This window comes from Callorhinus ursinus, unplaced genomic scaffold, assembly GCF_003265705.2.
Source record: "Callorhinus ursinus isolate GAN/ISIS: 27379988/994484 unplaced genomic scaffold, GSC_fseal_2.0 scaffold31, whole genome shotgun sequence".
Classification (NCBI taxonomy): Eukaryota; Metazoa; Chordata; class Mammalia; order Carnivora; family Otariidae; genus Callorhinus; species Callorhinus ursinus.
Window position 1 is genome coordinate 939,209 of NW_027397093.1, and position 14,064 is coordinate 953,272.

The 14,064-nt window shown below is 58.2% G+C and overlaps 1 protein-coding gene across 3 annotated transcripts in view; it reads left to right on the forward strand.

The window, feature by feature from the left end:
* The first annotated feature begins 8,607 nt into the window (after window positions 1-8,607).
* The window catches only part of GRID1 (glutamate ionotropic receptor delta type subunit 1), a 735,632-nt gene continuing 730,175 nt past the window's right edge, over window positions 8,608-14,064 (forward strand). For all 3 annotated transcript variants that reach the window (XM_025880732.2, XM_073878720.1, XM_073878721.1), the window contains exons 1-2: window positions 8,608-9,019; window positions 11,174-11,329. In XM_025880732.2, coding sequence (XP_025736517.1) covers window positions 8,941-9,019; window positions 11,174-11,329 — 235 coding nt within the window. In that variant the 5' untranslated portion in view covers window positions 8,608-8,940. The remainder of the gene's footprint in view (window positions 9,020-11,173; window positions 11,330-14,064) is intronic.

The following is a 14,064-nucleotide window of genomic DNA, read 5'->3' on the forward strand; positions in this document are numbered from 1 at the left end:
ATTAGAATGTTCGTTCACTCATTAATTAATTCATTGATTTAACTAATATTTATTGAACATCTAGACACACCAGACATTATTCTGGCTACAGAGAGTACAATTATAAATGAGGTAGACACTACCCTTCTTCTCATGAGCCTTATCTTCTCTAGGGGAGGAGACAGACAATAAACTAAGCAAAAATTAAATGATTTCAGGTAGTGGTACTTTTGTCTGCTTCTGTTTAAAAAAAATATCTGAACAGGAAAAAGCACGGGGAGAAATACCATGATGTCAACAATGGCTATGTTTGGTTGGCGGTATCAGTTAGGATTTGTGTTACAAATAACTGGAAACTTCACTGCAGCAGCTCAGATAGTTGAAGGCTTAACTGGAACTGGCTCATGTGTCGGAAGCTGGAAAAGTCTACCATTTTCATCTGGTGGCTCTGCCATCCTGGGGTGAGGCTGTCGGTCCCATGCTTGGCGTCTCAAGGTCACAAGATGACTGCCTGTGTTCTGGATCTCCCATCCACGTTCTAGGTTGGAGAGAAGAAGGGGGAAGAGCAAACTCTTTCTCCTTCGGAGGCATTGCCTTTTTGTTACCCAGGAGCAGAGCTCCAACCAGTGCCTCGTTGGTCAGAAGGAGTCACACGGCCACTCCTCGCTGAAGGAAGGTGCGGAAGAACATGGAGGTGGTGCTTACAAGTCCTTGTAATATTCTTCTCCATGTTTTCTGGCATTTTCGAAATCAGACCAGACACTAACACAAGCTTTTGCATAGAGAAAAAAAAGGGCTTTTTATGTTTTAAGAAATAGGGTAGGGCTGGACTGCTACATGGGACGCAAGAGCAGAGCAAAGGTGACAGCAGCTGGACCCCTGAGGCCTCTCCCCTGATTCCCGGCCCTCTCGGTTTATGGGCGCCCTCAGTGCAGGTCCACGGCTGCCCAGTGTGGGCTGCTCAGTCCCGCTGGCTGCCTTGCCGGTCTGTCCTAGCTCTCTGCTCTTGCTGCTCCTCAAGAGGGGTGGGCGTGTGCAGCCTGGACTGATGCAGGGCTGGGCCCACTGGCCCTTGGGCCTTTCTCGGCAAACAAGCTGGAGTTGGTCCCCCGGCACGGGCCCTGGGGGCCCGTGCCAGGCTGACCTGGGTTCGCGTCCTGGCTTCCTTACTGTATTCATATCCTGTGGCTGCCCTATCAAATTACCCCATCAGGGCGCCTTCGAACAACGGGAGTTTATTCTGTCATGGTTCTGGAGGCCAGAAGTATGAAATCTGGTGGGGCCCTGTTCCCTCCAGAGGCTCTGGGGGAGAACTGGTCCTTGTCTCTTCGAGCTCCGGGTGGTTGCTGGCCGTCCCTGGCTTGTGACTGCATCTGTCCCAACCCCTGCCTCCATGGTCACATCACCTTCCGTCTGTGCGTCTCCCTCTGTCTCGCTCTTCTAAAGACACGTGTGATGGCGGGTGGTGTCCACCCGGACAATCCAGGATAGTCTCCTCACTTTGAGTCCTTAACTTAAGCACATCTGCAAAGACACTTTTTCCAAAGAAGGTCACCTTCACAGGTTCTGAGGATTAGAATGTGGATATCTTTTCAGCCTATCACACTCAGTCATTCACTGTCCAATGACTTTACTGCTCTGAGCCTCAGTGATCTCATCTGTAGATTGGGGATGAGAAGGCCGTTCTCACAGGCTCTTGTGATGGTCACCAACCATATAAGCAGAAGGACTGGGCCTCTCTGTGGTTGAGCCCCACCCCTCCCCTCTGACCTCTGAGGGCTGTTCTCATCTCCTAGGGCAGCTTCTCACTCCCTCCCTTTTATCATCCACCTGTCCTGATCCTGGAGACACTTAAAGAGCACCTGGGAGGCATACACCTATCAGAGGGCCTCTGATCTGCAGACCCTTGTCCCCATCTCTACCTGTTTCTCCTTCTTGCCCCCGCTCAGTGCCGTGACACTGTGCCCAGGCCTGGAATGTGGCAAGTGTTAGATACATAGACACATGCAGGCTCCCTTCCTCCCCTGGGAGCCTCCCCTTGGGGCTTCTGTGCCCTCCTACTCCCTCTCTTGTTTCCCCACCAAAACCCTGGGGCTCTCTATTTTCCAGATGAGTGTCTGGGAAGTTAGGGACCTTGCCCAAGTTTGCACAGCACATTAGCGGTGGATCCAGGGCCTGGGCCATCTTGCTGTCTCGTCCAGAATAGCACTGGGCAACTCCTGCTCGAAGCCAAGTCCCCAGGAACATCCCTGGGAGGTAGCACCTTCATCCTTCGGGTTTACAGGGTGCTAAATGTGTCATGACAACCAGACTAGAAAAAAATCAATCACAATTTCATTTCATCTCCGGATAAAAGAAGAGGTTTATGGGCCCGAAAACCTCCTCATGGAAATAGGTGTGTCCATAAGCAGGGTGTTCTGATCTGGTAGGGGTTGTTTCTAGCAGGATGCCTGGGTTGGGGGAAGGGTTATCTGCCAGATGAACCAGGGGTCCAGACAGATGCATTTTCCCTAATCCCTGCTCCCCTGGGAAAATGGGGGGCTCAGCTCTGAGAGATAGCAGGCCCAGGATGGTGGGAGCTGCTGGGCTGTACTTGGCTTAGGATGGGATGAGGTGGGATGGGGTGGGCCTCTCACATTCATTTAACAAAGTGGCTGGGGTCTCCACCATGTAGTTACCAGTCTGCAACCCCGTGTGTAGGTTGACACTTGGGTACCCCATCGCAGATGTGGAGAAGGCCCGGTTGGAGGTCTAGGGGACCTCACCTCACCTGCGAACACCTGCAGCCCTATCCCTGCGGAGGACATGTGACTGGCACAGCCTGTCCTTTGCAGAGCCAGGGTTGGAGAGTCTCCCATGAGCTCCTGGTGGCCAGGGAGACAAGGGTCTCAATCACCCCTCTGTCTTGACTCTCCATTGCAGATTAGTGCCTTCTGGCTTCCCCAGGATGCTCACCGAAGACACAATGGTTGACACATTTCTGGCCATGGAGCCGCCCCAGGGTGCTGCTCTGTAGAGGTGTGTCTGGGAACCAGTGAGTCTGGTCCCAGTATCTCGAACCAGGACCACTCTGACATCCCACCAACTCCTCCTTTATGTTCTCTCCCCTCTGCATTCCTTATGTGCTTCTCCCTCCACTCTTTCCCTCTTGCTGTTCACTCTGCTTGAAATGTGTACCTTTTCTGTAACTCAGCTCACGGTCTCTAGCTCCACCTGCATGGAGCCCACTGCAGCAGACGGCAGGGGCGGGAGGAGACCTGGGTGGTGGCGGGAGGGACAAGGGGCATCTGTGGAGCTCCATGTTCTGGATCTGGAGCCCTGGACAGTGGCTGATGAAGGGATGGAACCCTGAGTTTGGCTCTGGGGACGGACAGACAGGCCAGGGTGCCATTCCCTGCTGCTTGGTCCTACCTGGGGAATTGGGAGTTCTCACAAATGTAAAAAAGCCTGGGCTTGGGGGCTGGGGGAAGAAGGGAAAAGTCTCCCCAGGCCTTGTAGCTGGGAAGCAGGGACTCCAACAAGCAACATAGCAGGGGCTTTGGTGCTCAGGGAGAGAGTCCTTGGGGTGGTGGTTTTCACACCTTAGACTCTCAGCTGCAGAACACTTTCCTTACACGAAATGGACCCAGAGCACCCACATGCAAGATATAGGAAGTGGGGTGGGTTTAGAGCCCCAGAGGCCCTGAGCCTCCTCTGAAGAACCTCCTAGATCCAGGCTGGGGAATGCACACCTGGAGGGTCAGTGCTTTGGGGGAGGTTGGGGCTCAGGCTGCCCCAAGGTCTGGGACTGAGATGACAGGTCACAGGGATCCTTCCTGGGAGCCTGCCTTCCTTCCCTTTGCTCTCCCTTGGCGGGTGGTAATGCCCTTGTGCAAACTTCGCCCTGCCTCGTCTGATCTTCGGAGGCGCCTAAGGAAAGGACGGACCTTGCTGGCCTCCCAGGGGGCCAAGAGGAACCCTGGATGTCAGTCTGAGAGCCCCAGATGGGCCTGAGCTGGTGTTTGGTTCTGTCACCCGCCTTGCCTGGAGAGCCTGGGTCCAGGGACTAGACCTCTGTGGTCCAGCTTGTTTTTTTTGAAGGAAGCAACTTTTCACACAGGCAACTGTTTGGACTACCTTGGTTCTAAGCGGACTGAGCACACTGACCTGGGTGCCGGTTTCCTGACTGTATAATGGGAATAAAGAGGGGTCCTTATCCTGCAAAAATAAGGTGCTCTATCCGGGTAGGACACACTACATATGGTTTTCTTCCTCCTCACAGGGCAGGGCTCTAGCAAGCAAAGCCCTCCCCTACCGCAGCTGCCAGCCACGGGTGCCTGCACTGTGCCATCGGCAGTGGGGTGGCGAGGGTACCTTGAAAAGGTGCAGCAGCTGAGTGTGGTGGGGGGTGGGGGCACACCAGTGGGTCCTGCCCTGGCGGCGCCTCTCCCCCACCCTCAACCTCAGGAAAACCAAAGACCAAATGCATAGAAGGCTCAGATAACAGAATGAGCTAGGCAAAAGATTGTTGGCTTGGGAAATTGAAAGCAAAAACCCATGAGGATACCCAAGAGTAAAAATAAAATTAAAAATACGGTAATATAAAAGGAGATCAAATAAAATAAATACAAGCTGAGAAACAGTGAAAGTGAGACGAGAGAGGTTGGCAAGAAGGGTCGAGGAAGACAAAGGAGAGATGGACAACTGACATACAAGGGGAGTGCCAAAGGTGCTATGGACGGAAAGGGGGAGAAATAAACAATAAATAGTTTTTTTTTTTTTTTAAAGAAAAACCCAGTGGGTTAAGAGGGGCCAGGGTGAGGTTTTCTGAGTTCAGAATCCTGGCAGAGGGTGGGTTTCCTGGAGCCCACGGGTAGGGCCCAGCCTGGAACTCAGGCTGTAGGGCTTCCAAGCCTGGCCCTTCTAAGATGCTGGCTGACCCCACCCCAGGGAGATCAGCTCAGGACTTGGGTTGGCCTCCTCCTAGTGTACTTGGGAGACCTTGTCTTTTGTGCCAAAGCCTGCAGAGAACGGACGGGTCTTGGTCTTTCTTGCCAGCAATAAGTTTCACGTCGGGCCTAGGCTGAACTGTCTTAGAAACCCCAGGTGGGCTCTATGCTGGATGGACAGAGAGTGGAAGGCAGTTTTTCAGGGTACAGTATCATGTCTCATCTGGGGGCTCTCTAGGAGGAAACATGAGTGGGGAGGGCACCTCGGTGGGGGTTAGGCAGCCGTGGATCTACATCGAGCAGGCAGCTTCTCAGGGACTGTGCCAGGGGAAAGGCACCTGGGAGTGTAAGGATTCCAGCCAGCCCTTCATCTGTACAGTTATTAGCTGGGGTAAGAAAGAAGATGTCTGAGAAGGGGGATGTCTGCATTTCTGGAATGACAAGGCTTTGAGTTACAATGATCGTGGTTTCCTAGCGGACCACCATGGCCTCTCTGTCTTGACATTTTGTCTGTAGCTTCAGCACTAAGCTGCTGGCTTCTAGTAGCATTCCAGTTGAGATTCCTGATGGGGCAATTGATCTTTTTGCATCCTTCTTTATTTCCTTGTATGCAAAATGGGAATGCCACCTCATAGGGAAGATGTAGGGTGCCGGGCACAGTGCCCGGATGTGGTAAATGCTAAAGAAATGTAGTTAGAATCAGTATAATGGAAGATCTTTTTAGTAAGAGTAGTCACCTGTATTGGCTGAACTCTGTGCAAAAGGATTTTTTGACTCAGTTTTAATTTCTGTGAACACATCTTTGTGTAGTTAGGAGCAAACCAAGAAGACTGAGTCCTGGGTCTGCCAGCAACTGGCCTGGTGCCTTGGGTGTCACTCACTCCTTTCACTGAGCCTCAGTTTTCCCCTCTGTAAAACGGGTATGCATCACATGACCCAAGTTTGCCAATCTATCTTCTTCAGCCCAGTTATCACAGTACGGGTGAACTTGCTCATGAGGTAAAGTTGCTTCTCCAGGAGCCTGGTTTTGGGGAGGCGGCTTTTGGAGTCCCAGAGGTTATCAGGGCTTAAAGGGACTAGGCTGGCCGGGATCAATAAGTAATTAAGAATTTGATGAGCCTGATAAAGCCCCATAATAGCCAGTGTCCCTGGAACCTGGCAGTCCCAACCTCAGGTGGCAGAGAAGATTAAAAGTCTTGCCTAGAGGTGGGTGTGCACAGGGGCAAGTGATCTCTGGGCCTGCCTCCCAGCTCCAGGAGAAATGTGACCTGTGCAGAGTTCCCCACGTGGCCAGGCAAGTGTAACCCAGGCCATTCGAGTCTGGCACGGAAAGCTGGCTTGGTAGTGTAGAAGTATGAGCCCCAGAAGATGAGCATCTGTGGGAGGTAGAGGGGAAGGGAGGACCAAGAACAGGCAGGGAGATTGCCCCAGGCCAACAGCTTCCAGGGGATTCCAACTGGAGTCACAACCCCCAGGTCCCAAACCACAGGAACCTCATCATCATCCAAACTAGAAACTGGTAGAAGTCTCTTCAAAACTGTGTGGGTTTTGAAGGGGGGCGGTTCTTGAGGAGTTTCCCACGGCAATCATGCTAGCTCTCCCTTAGCACAACATACATCAAGAAAACTTCTAAGTTAGAAGCATCACATACTTCACGAACACACTCCAGAGGCCCAAACAAGTGAGTTTGGTGATCCCTGACCTTATGACTCGTGACCTCAGATTTGAGCCTCTATTGGTGATCAACCCACTATCTTTCCAAGGTGGAGGCAGTCCCATCAGAACCAAATTGTTACATAATAAAATACATCTTTTGTTTCTCTTCTTTCTATAACTTTTTGGCCAATGAATGGTGGAATTTTGAGAGAATGAGGATGGGGGAATGTTGGAGAGGCTGGGGGGGGGGGCAGATTTTATAACTCAAGGCCCTAAAGACAAGTTTTCTTGAGGACATGCATTTGTGTGGGCACCACACCCAGCCCCCAAGCCCAGCCTCCTGCCCGCTTGGTCATTCCTCTCTTCTCGCCCAGGGGCCCCTCCTCTTGGAAGCCACCTTGCCTGCTCATGTGGTTTCCTGCTCTTTCTCTAACCCAGCTTCTCCTCTCCACCAGGCTGCCCCCACCCAGCTGAGTCAGCCCCATCAGCCACTGCAAGGGTTGCCTCATTGCTCTCCAAGCTTGTACTTGGCCCTCTCTGCACAGCCACCTCCCCCACCTTTCCAAAGTAACATTTGTCAATGACTCCTCCGTGGTTGGCTGCTTGAGAGAGACACACGCATGCACACACACACTAAATTCTTTATCTTCCTGCCTTGGCTGGATAACCAACAGTAAATGCCTGGAGGCCTCTCTTTCTTCTCCCTTGGTAACCCCCACTAAGCTTTTAGAACTGTCACCTCCTCCAGGAAGCCATCCCTGGCTCTTCCTCCCATGCTTGGCCACGCGCATACATGGCTCATTCAGGGTCCTCGCCACATCTTCTAATGATCTGTTTAGGTGTCCACCTCTCCCACTGCGCAGGGAGTTCCAGGCAAGGTCTGTTGCTAAGCCTCTCCAAGTCTCTCACGACCGGAGCCGGGAACCGCAGGAGCCTTCGCGCTGGCTGACTACCGGGCCGAGGGGCGCTCCCGGGCTTTCTAGAGAGGCCCCTTGCACGAGGCTCTGCCAGGCGCGCCCAGACCGAGCTTCCGCGGAATCGGGGTCCGGGAAGGCTCAGTTGTCTCCCGGAAATCTTGAGTGTGCCACGTGGAGCCCAGTCCGTCTGGGACTTGGGGGTGCGGGAGCTGCGCGTCCGGCTTGCCACCTCCTCCTAGGCTTGTGCCCAGACTGGTTAACGCTGCATCTGGTGGTGGCCGGCCGGAGGCATTCGCCAGGCGGCGGAGAGAGCTCGGTTCGGCGCTGAGCGCCAGGAGCGGGCTCTCCGCCCGGGCTCGCGCGTGAAGGCTCCGTGCAGAGTGGGAGTCTGAGTACGCCGGCCGCTTGGAAGGCTCCTCACGTCCAGGCGCCGCGGTCACGGCTGCGCCGGTTTCCGGCCATGAATTAGACTTCAGAGTCCGAGCCTCCTGCCTGACTCCAGGCTGAGCGCTGGGCCCGCGGGGCGGGGGATGGGCGCCTGCCGAGGTCCGCACGGCTAGCTAGGGTTCGAGCCGCGGCCCAGGCTCTGCTCCGCGACGCTTGGCCGCGTCCGGTCCCCTTTGGCTCCCCTTGCATCCCGGTGCCTGGCTCAGCGCCCCGCCCCGCCTCTCTCTCGGCTACTCCCGGTGCGGCTCCGCTAGGGGCTCTCTGCCCGAGGCGGGGGGCATGGCCCGAGACACTCGGCTGCTGAGGTCGGCGGGCGCTCCGGGATCCCCCGAGGGCTGTCGGTGGCCGACCCTTCTCCATCCTCCCGCCCCCGGAGAACGGTGGGCACAAGACCCAGTCTGCGCGCCGCAGACTCGGCTGGTCCCCGCTGCCGTGCCGGCCCCCGAGTGTCCCCCGGACCCAGAGCGCGGAGCACCGGGCGCCCCCTCCGAGCCGCGAGCGGGCGAGCGCCGCGCGGCGAGGCTGAGGCTCCGCAGTCACGTGGCCGAGAGGAGGGCGGAGGGGAGGGAGGCGGGCAGGGAGGGGAGGGGGAGCGGAGCCGAGGGGGAGGGGGAGGGGAGGGGGCGTCCTCCGCAGTTCGCTCCTCGCCGGGGCTCAGACACACAGTGAGCCCGGAGCCGCCGCGCCGGCCGGGCCGCCGCCGCCACCGCCTCCGCCGCCTCCGAAACCGCCCGAGCCGCGGGAAGAGCCGCCCCCGCCTCACCGGCCTCGGCTCGGGCTGCCAGCGCCGCCGCAGCCGCCACCGGAGCCGGAGCGGGAGCCCGACCGCGCTGGGCTGGGCTGGGCTGGGGCGGGCGCAGGGCGCAGGGGCGGGCGCGCGGGAGAAGACGCACGGGCGGGCTCGGCTCTCCCGGGGAGCGGCCCGGGACTGCACCCGGACCGGCGCCTCCCCGCTCCGAGCTGCCCTCGGCCTCGCCCCGGGCCCGGGCGGATGAGCCGCGCGCCCGGGGGACATGGAAGCGCTGACGCTGTGGCTTCTCCCTTGGATATGCCAGTGCGTGTCGGTGCGGGCCGACTCCATCATCCACATCGGTGAGCGCGGCGGGCGGTCGGGCCGAGGCTGGGCGGGGGGCCCCAGCGGCGTAGGGGGTGCGCGGCGTCCAAACTTGGCGGTTCCCCGGGCCGAGGGGCTCGGCGGGCGGTGCTCCCCCGAAGGGCCGCGCCGCGCCGCCCCGCGGAGGAGCTGTGCATGGGCCGCGCCGCGCTCCCGCGGGCTCTTCGCCGCTCCCCGGGGCTCCAATCCCTGCGGCCTCTGCCGACACTTAGGGCCGCGGCTGCGGGGAACCCGGGGCTGCACGCGCGTCCAGACCCGCGCCCCTGGCTGGGCCGTCGGCGTGCTCGGAGCAGCGGGGGTAGGGGGCGGACACGGCCCTGGGTCTCGCCAAGTTGGCAGGGCAGGATCAAAGAGGCCCGACCGGAACCGTGTGTGAATGTGGGTGGGTGGGTGGGTGTTGTCAGCGTGTATCACTGTGTGTGCGCCTGGCACCGTGTTGGTGTCACTGCGAGAGGGCGTTGGGATGTGTGGGTCCATCTGAGCCTGTGTTGGTGCGTGCACGACTGTCAGCCTGTTAGAGTGGACACAGTGTCTGCCTGTTTCCCCGGTGTGTGTCTGTGTATCTTTCGGTATATGTGTGGGTGTTTGTGTATCTGGTTGTGGCGACTGCAGCCCAATCCTGGACAGTCCCAGAGTTTCCCGTGGTCCAAGTCTTGGGGGCTGGCAGACGGTCCAGGTGGTGGGAGTCGGGGGAAGGAGCGTGGGCGGCGGGGGGTGGGGAGGAGTGTGTGTGCGCGCTGAGCGGGAAGAGATGGATGGAGGGAGAGAAGCAGGAGAGAAGACGAGATAGAGGAGAGGAGGAGGGGGCGCGCGGAGGGGGTGTGTGTGGGAGTTGGTGGCAACAGGGGAGGAATCCCAGGAAGTTGGGCCGGGTTGGGGGGCCCGAGAGCGGTTGCTTTGGGGGAGCCCCTCTGCAGTCGCCTTTCCGGAAGTTGGGAAAGACCGGCGAGCACAGAGAAACTGGGGGTTGGGAGGTGTGAGAAGGCAGGGATGATGGGACAGGCGGGGCGGGGGTTTGGGGGTGGGGAGGGGTGGTGAGGGACTAGGCCTGGGCTTGGTGAGCTGCAACGCCCCCCGCAGGGGCCCGGCGCCAAACCTGCTTCCCACTCGGGGGGGAGGGGGGCTCGGGGCTCGCGGTCAGCATTGCGGCTCTGGGCGTAACGTGGAACCGGGGCCTCCCTTCTCCGGCCCAGTCCCGAGCTCGGGGATCATCGGGCCCATCCCTGGGACCGTGGGGACCCTCGGGGCCTGGCGAGGGTGGGGGAAGACTCCTGAGTTGCCCGGGCTGCGGGGCCAGGCTCTGGCGAATCGGATCGATCTCCGCTGGAAGCGCAGAGTCGGCCAAGGCAGTGCTAAGCGCGTAAAGGGCCAGCCAGAGGCTGCCCTGGAGATAGATGTTCGTGGTTCTAGAAGGCCCTTTCAAGAGCGGTATCTTATGAGCTCCTCAACCCTGCTGGGTCTGAAGGCAAGGGGTCTAGGGTACGGTTCCCTTTTCTCCCACATACACCGCAGGAAGAAGAAGCGGGATGGGATGGAGAGCAGGAGGTGGTGCTCAGGGAGCCAGGCTGGGACTGACCTGCTGGTCTTCCAAAGCCCCTGTGTAAAGAAGCCCCCAGGTGCCGCACACTCACTGGCGACCTGCTTGCTCAGCTTCTCTCAAAGGGGGAATCTCAGGGCAGAAGGAAGTCATCATTCCATCTTGGGATATGGGACCAGGGACATTGCCCTGCAGGGGAACTTTCTGGTTCCTGCGATGGGATTCATGGGGCCTTATCAGGGCATTTGGGTGCTGCCTGAGGCCGCCCCAGCTTGGCTCAGTCCGTTGTGTGGGGTATGGCCCGAGACATGAGGTGGCTTGGTTGCAAGACACGTGTGTGACCTGGTGGCAGCATGTGCATGTGTAACTCATGTCAACTGTGTGCACATGGCGCTGTGTGTGGGGGACACATTCCTGTTCCGGTTGATCGAAGAAAGGCTTAATCTATCCTGTCAAGCTGAAACCCCAGTCTGAAACTCCCATCAGACAACCAGCTAAGCTGCCAGCACCATGACCTGAGGGCCAAGACGAGGGTGGGGGTGGGGTGGGGAGGGAGAGCTCTTTTGGCCAGGTCTTGACCGTTCCTCTCCTCCAGGTGCCATCTTCGAGGAGAACGCGGCCAAGGACGACAGGGTGTTCCAGCTGGCCGTATCCGACCTGAGCCTCAACGATGACATCCTGCAGAGCGAGAAGATCACCTACTCCATCAAGGTCATCGAGGCCAACAACCCGTTCCAGGCGGTGCAGGAAGGTGAGCGGCTGCGGCGCCCAGGGCTAACAGGGCCGCGGCCTGCCAGGAGGCGTGGAGACCCACGGGGTTGCGACGGGCTCGGCCGCCCGGAGCCCCCTGTGCGCCTGGGCAGCCGCGGTGCCACGCACGGTGCGCGCGTCCTCCCCGACCACCCCCCCCCCCCCGCCCCCCGAGCGGTGGCGCCGGGAGTGCTCTGCGCGGAGGAGCTGGAGCGGTGAGCTTGTGAGCGCGGCGAGCTGGGCTCCTTGCCGGGCGTGTCGCGGGCTTGAGCGGTTCTCTTCCGGCTCGGTGGGTGCGTCTGTGCGCCCCGCGCTGCCCGCGCAGGCGTGTGTGGCTCAGGGCCGTCTTTGTTTCTTGGGTGTTTGCGGGTGGGCGTGTCTGCGTGCCGGGTACCTGCGTGGGTGCACCGCCCCTGACCTCCAGGGGCCGGGGTCTTCCTCGTCCCCAAGCGACGAGCGCCTGGCGCGCGAGCCCGCGGTCTCCCCTCTCCGCAGCACAACCCAATACGCGCCGCATTTCGCGCCCCGCGGCCACTCAGAGCCTCGGCCCCGCGTGTCTCTGCCGTGCTCCTCCTCCCGGCTTGGAGGAGCCGGTTTCTTTCTCGCTGTCCCTGCCGCGGGCGGAGGCGCTGTCGCCTGGGCCAGAGGTGGGCGCTGTTTGACCAGGAAAGGAGAGAAGTTGGGCTGGGCTGGCTTCGGGGAAGCCTGGTCCGAGCCTGTGAGGCCAGAAGCCTCTGCCTCGGGTCGGACCCGCCGACGGGGGCAACAGGTGCTCGGCGTGGGCGTTCGCCACAGCGGCAGCCTCTGTTTTCCCCTTGTCTCTCTTTGCCTTCCCTGTCACCTGGCTCGAGGCTGGGTTCTGGAACCTGAGTTCCTCCCGCATACTGCCAGCCACCTTCCTGGTTAGGGCCCAAGGCTCTTTCCACACTCCTGGCATCTGCCTAGCCCAGGTACCTTTTCCTCTCCTCTGCCTTGCTCCCCATATCCGTGGCTTGACTCAGAGGCCCTTGCCTGGAGCTTGAGGCTAGGAGGCACAGCTGGTGGCAGGGGATGCAGGGATTTCTCCCAGGAGGGACTGACAGGACAGTGGGTATAGGGAGGAAGGGGGCTGGCTCAGGGTTCCAGGCCAGCTCCCCCATCCCCCACCCCTACCCCCATTGCCCCAGTCGCTGAGCCCAGAGTCCTTCTACTGCCTTTGGGTTATATGCTGGCTGCTGGGCTCTTGGGGACCCATGAGGGTAGGGTGATTCAGTGAAGTCTCTGATCTGTGTCCAGAAGATCAGCGTTCTTCCTGGGGAGAACTTTGTGCTAGAAGAAGGTCTTTGGCAGTCTTCTATTCTTGGGTGCTGCAGAGGAGGGGAAGCCCCAGCTGTGAGCCCTGAAGGCCCAAGGTTGCCTTGGGGTGGGTGTACAGACCTAGAGTTCTGGGTGTGCTTTTGGAGTAGCTGCGAGTGGGGTGAGGCGGCCGTTGCCTCTCATGGGGACTGCTGCTTCTAGCCTGGGCAGATGTCCATTGTCCCATGTCCATTGAGGTATGGGGAATCCCTGTCCTTTGGTGTCTGAGTAGCCTACCAGCAGTCCCTGCCCCCACATGGGCCACCTCTGAACTGCTTTTCTTTGTGCCGGCCTCACACCTCCTTGCAAGTGCTTGGTGCGGGCTCCAGCCACGGAGAGGGGGGCCTTAGGGAGGAATGATCCTACCTGGGGTGGGAATCGGGGGTGACACTGACTGACCCAATTACATGTCACAATTTTGACAGTGCTTCCTGCTCTGTTGACACTGTTTCCATACATTTGTCTCTGTGGACAGTTATTCTTTGTGTTTGGGAGTTGAGGACACAGGTGGACACGTGCGTTTCTTGTGCTCAGGGGCTCACAGCGTGCTGGGGACCCTGCCTGTGTTTTCCCCATGCCGTTTCAGCTCTTCCACATCCCCTGTTGACATACCGTGTGTCCTTTGGCTTCCCCTCTGCCCTGTGGAGTATTCCATGCTCATTCATTTTGCTCCTGAAGATGCCCAACCTCCTGAAGATGCCTCTCCCATCAGCAGGTCCCTAGGGAATGAAGATAATGCTCTTGCCCAGGGTTACAGTCTCAGGCAGGTAACACATGTTGGCCCACTGGGCAGCCGGACTCTGCAGGGCCTGGAGCGTGGGGTCCAGAGAGGTCATCGCTATTCAAAAGAGCAGCTGTTACACACCTTCAGACGATTTTGCCATTTGGGAATGAAAATCCTAGTGTTGTAGATGTGCTGAATTTTTTTTTTTTTTGAGAGGAGCCCCCCCCCCATCTGGACTTTAATGTAAAATCTGATTTCTAACTGTTGTCAACTAATCAAGCAATTTAAACAACACGGTACAAGCCAAACGAAACACCTGTGGGCCATTCAGTCTTCAGGCCCCAGTGTACCTTTGTGCTGGAGACACAGGGCTCTGTCTAGGGGCCTCTTTGGGTTGACATCTTGCTTTTCTGGATCTAAGTTTCTCTATTTTTATGATTGGAAAAATGTCTCAGGCTCCAGGGATGGCAGGATGACAGTCTCAGAGGGTGTGAGAGGGAGTGTGTGTACCCATCCAGAAGTAGGGAGTTGGATTGTGGTGACTGAGGGACATCCGATGCCATCCGGGAAGAAGGATACTGACCAGAGTGTGTGCTGGTTAAGGCTGGCACATGCTTTCAACTGATGAGCCACATGGGCAGAAATCCACATTGATATCCCGTGACCTTGCACAGCCC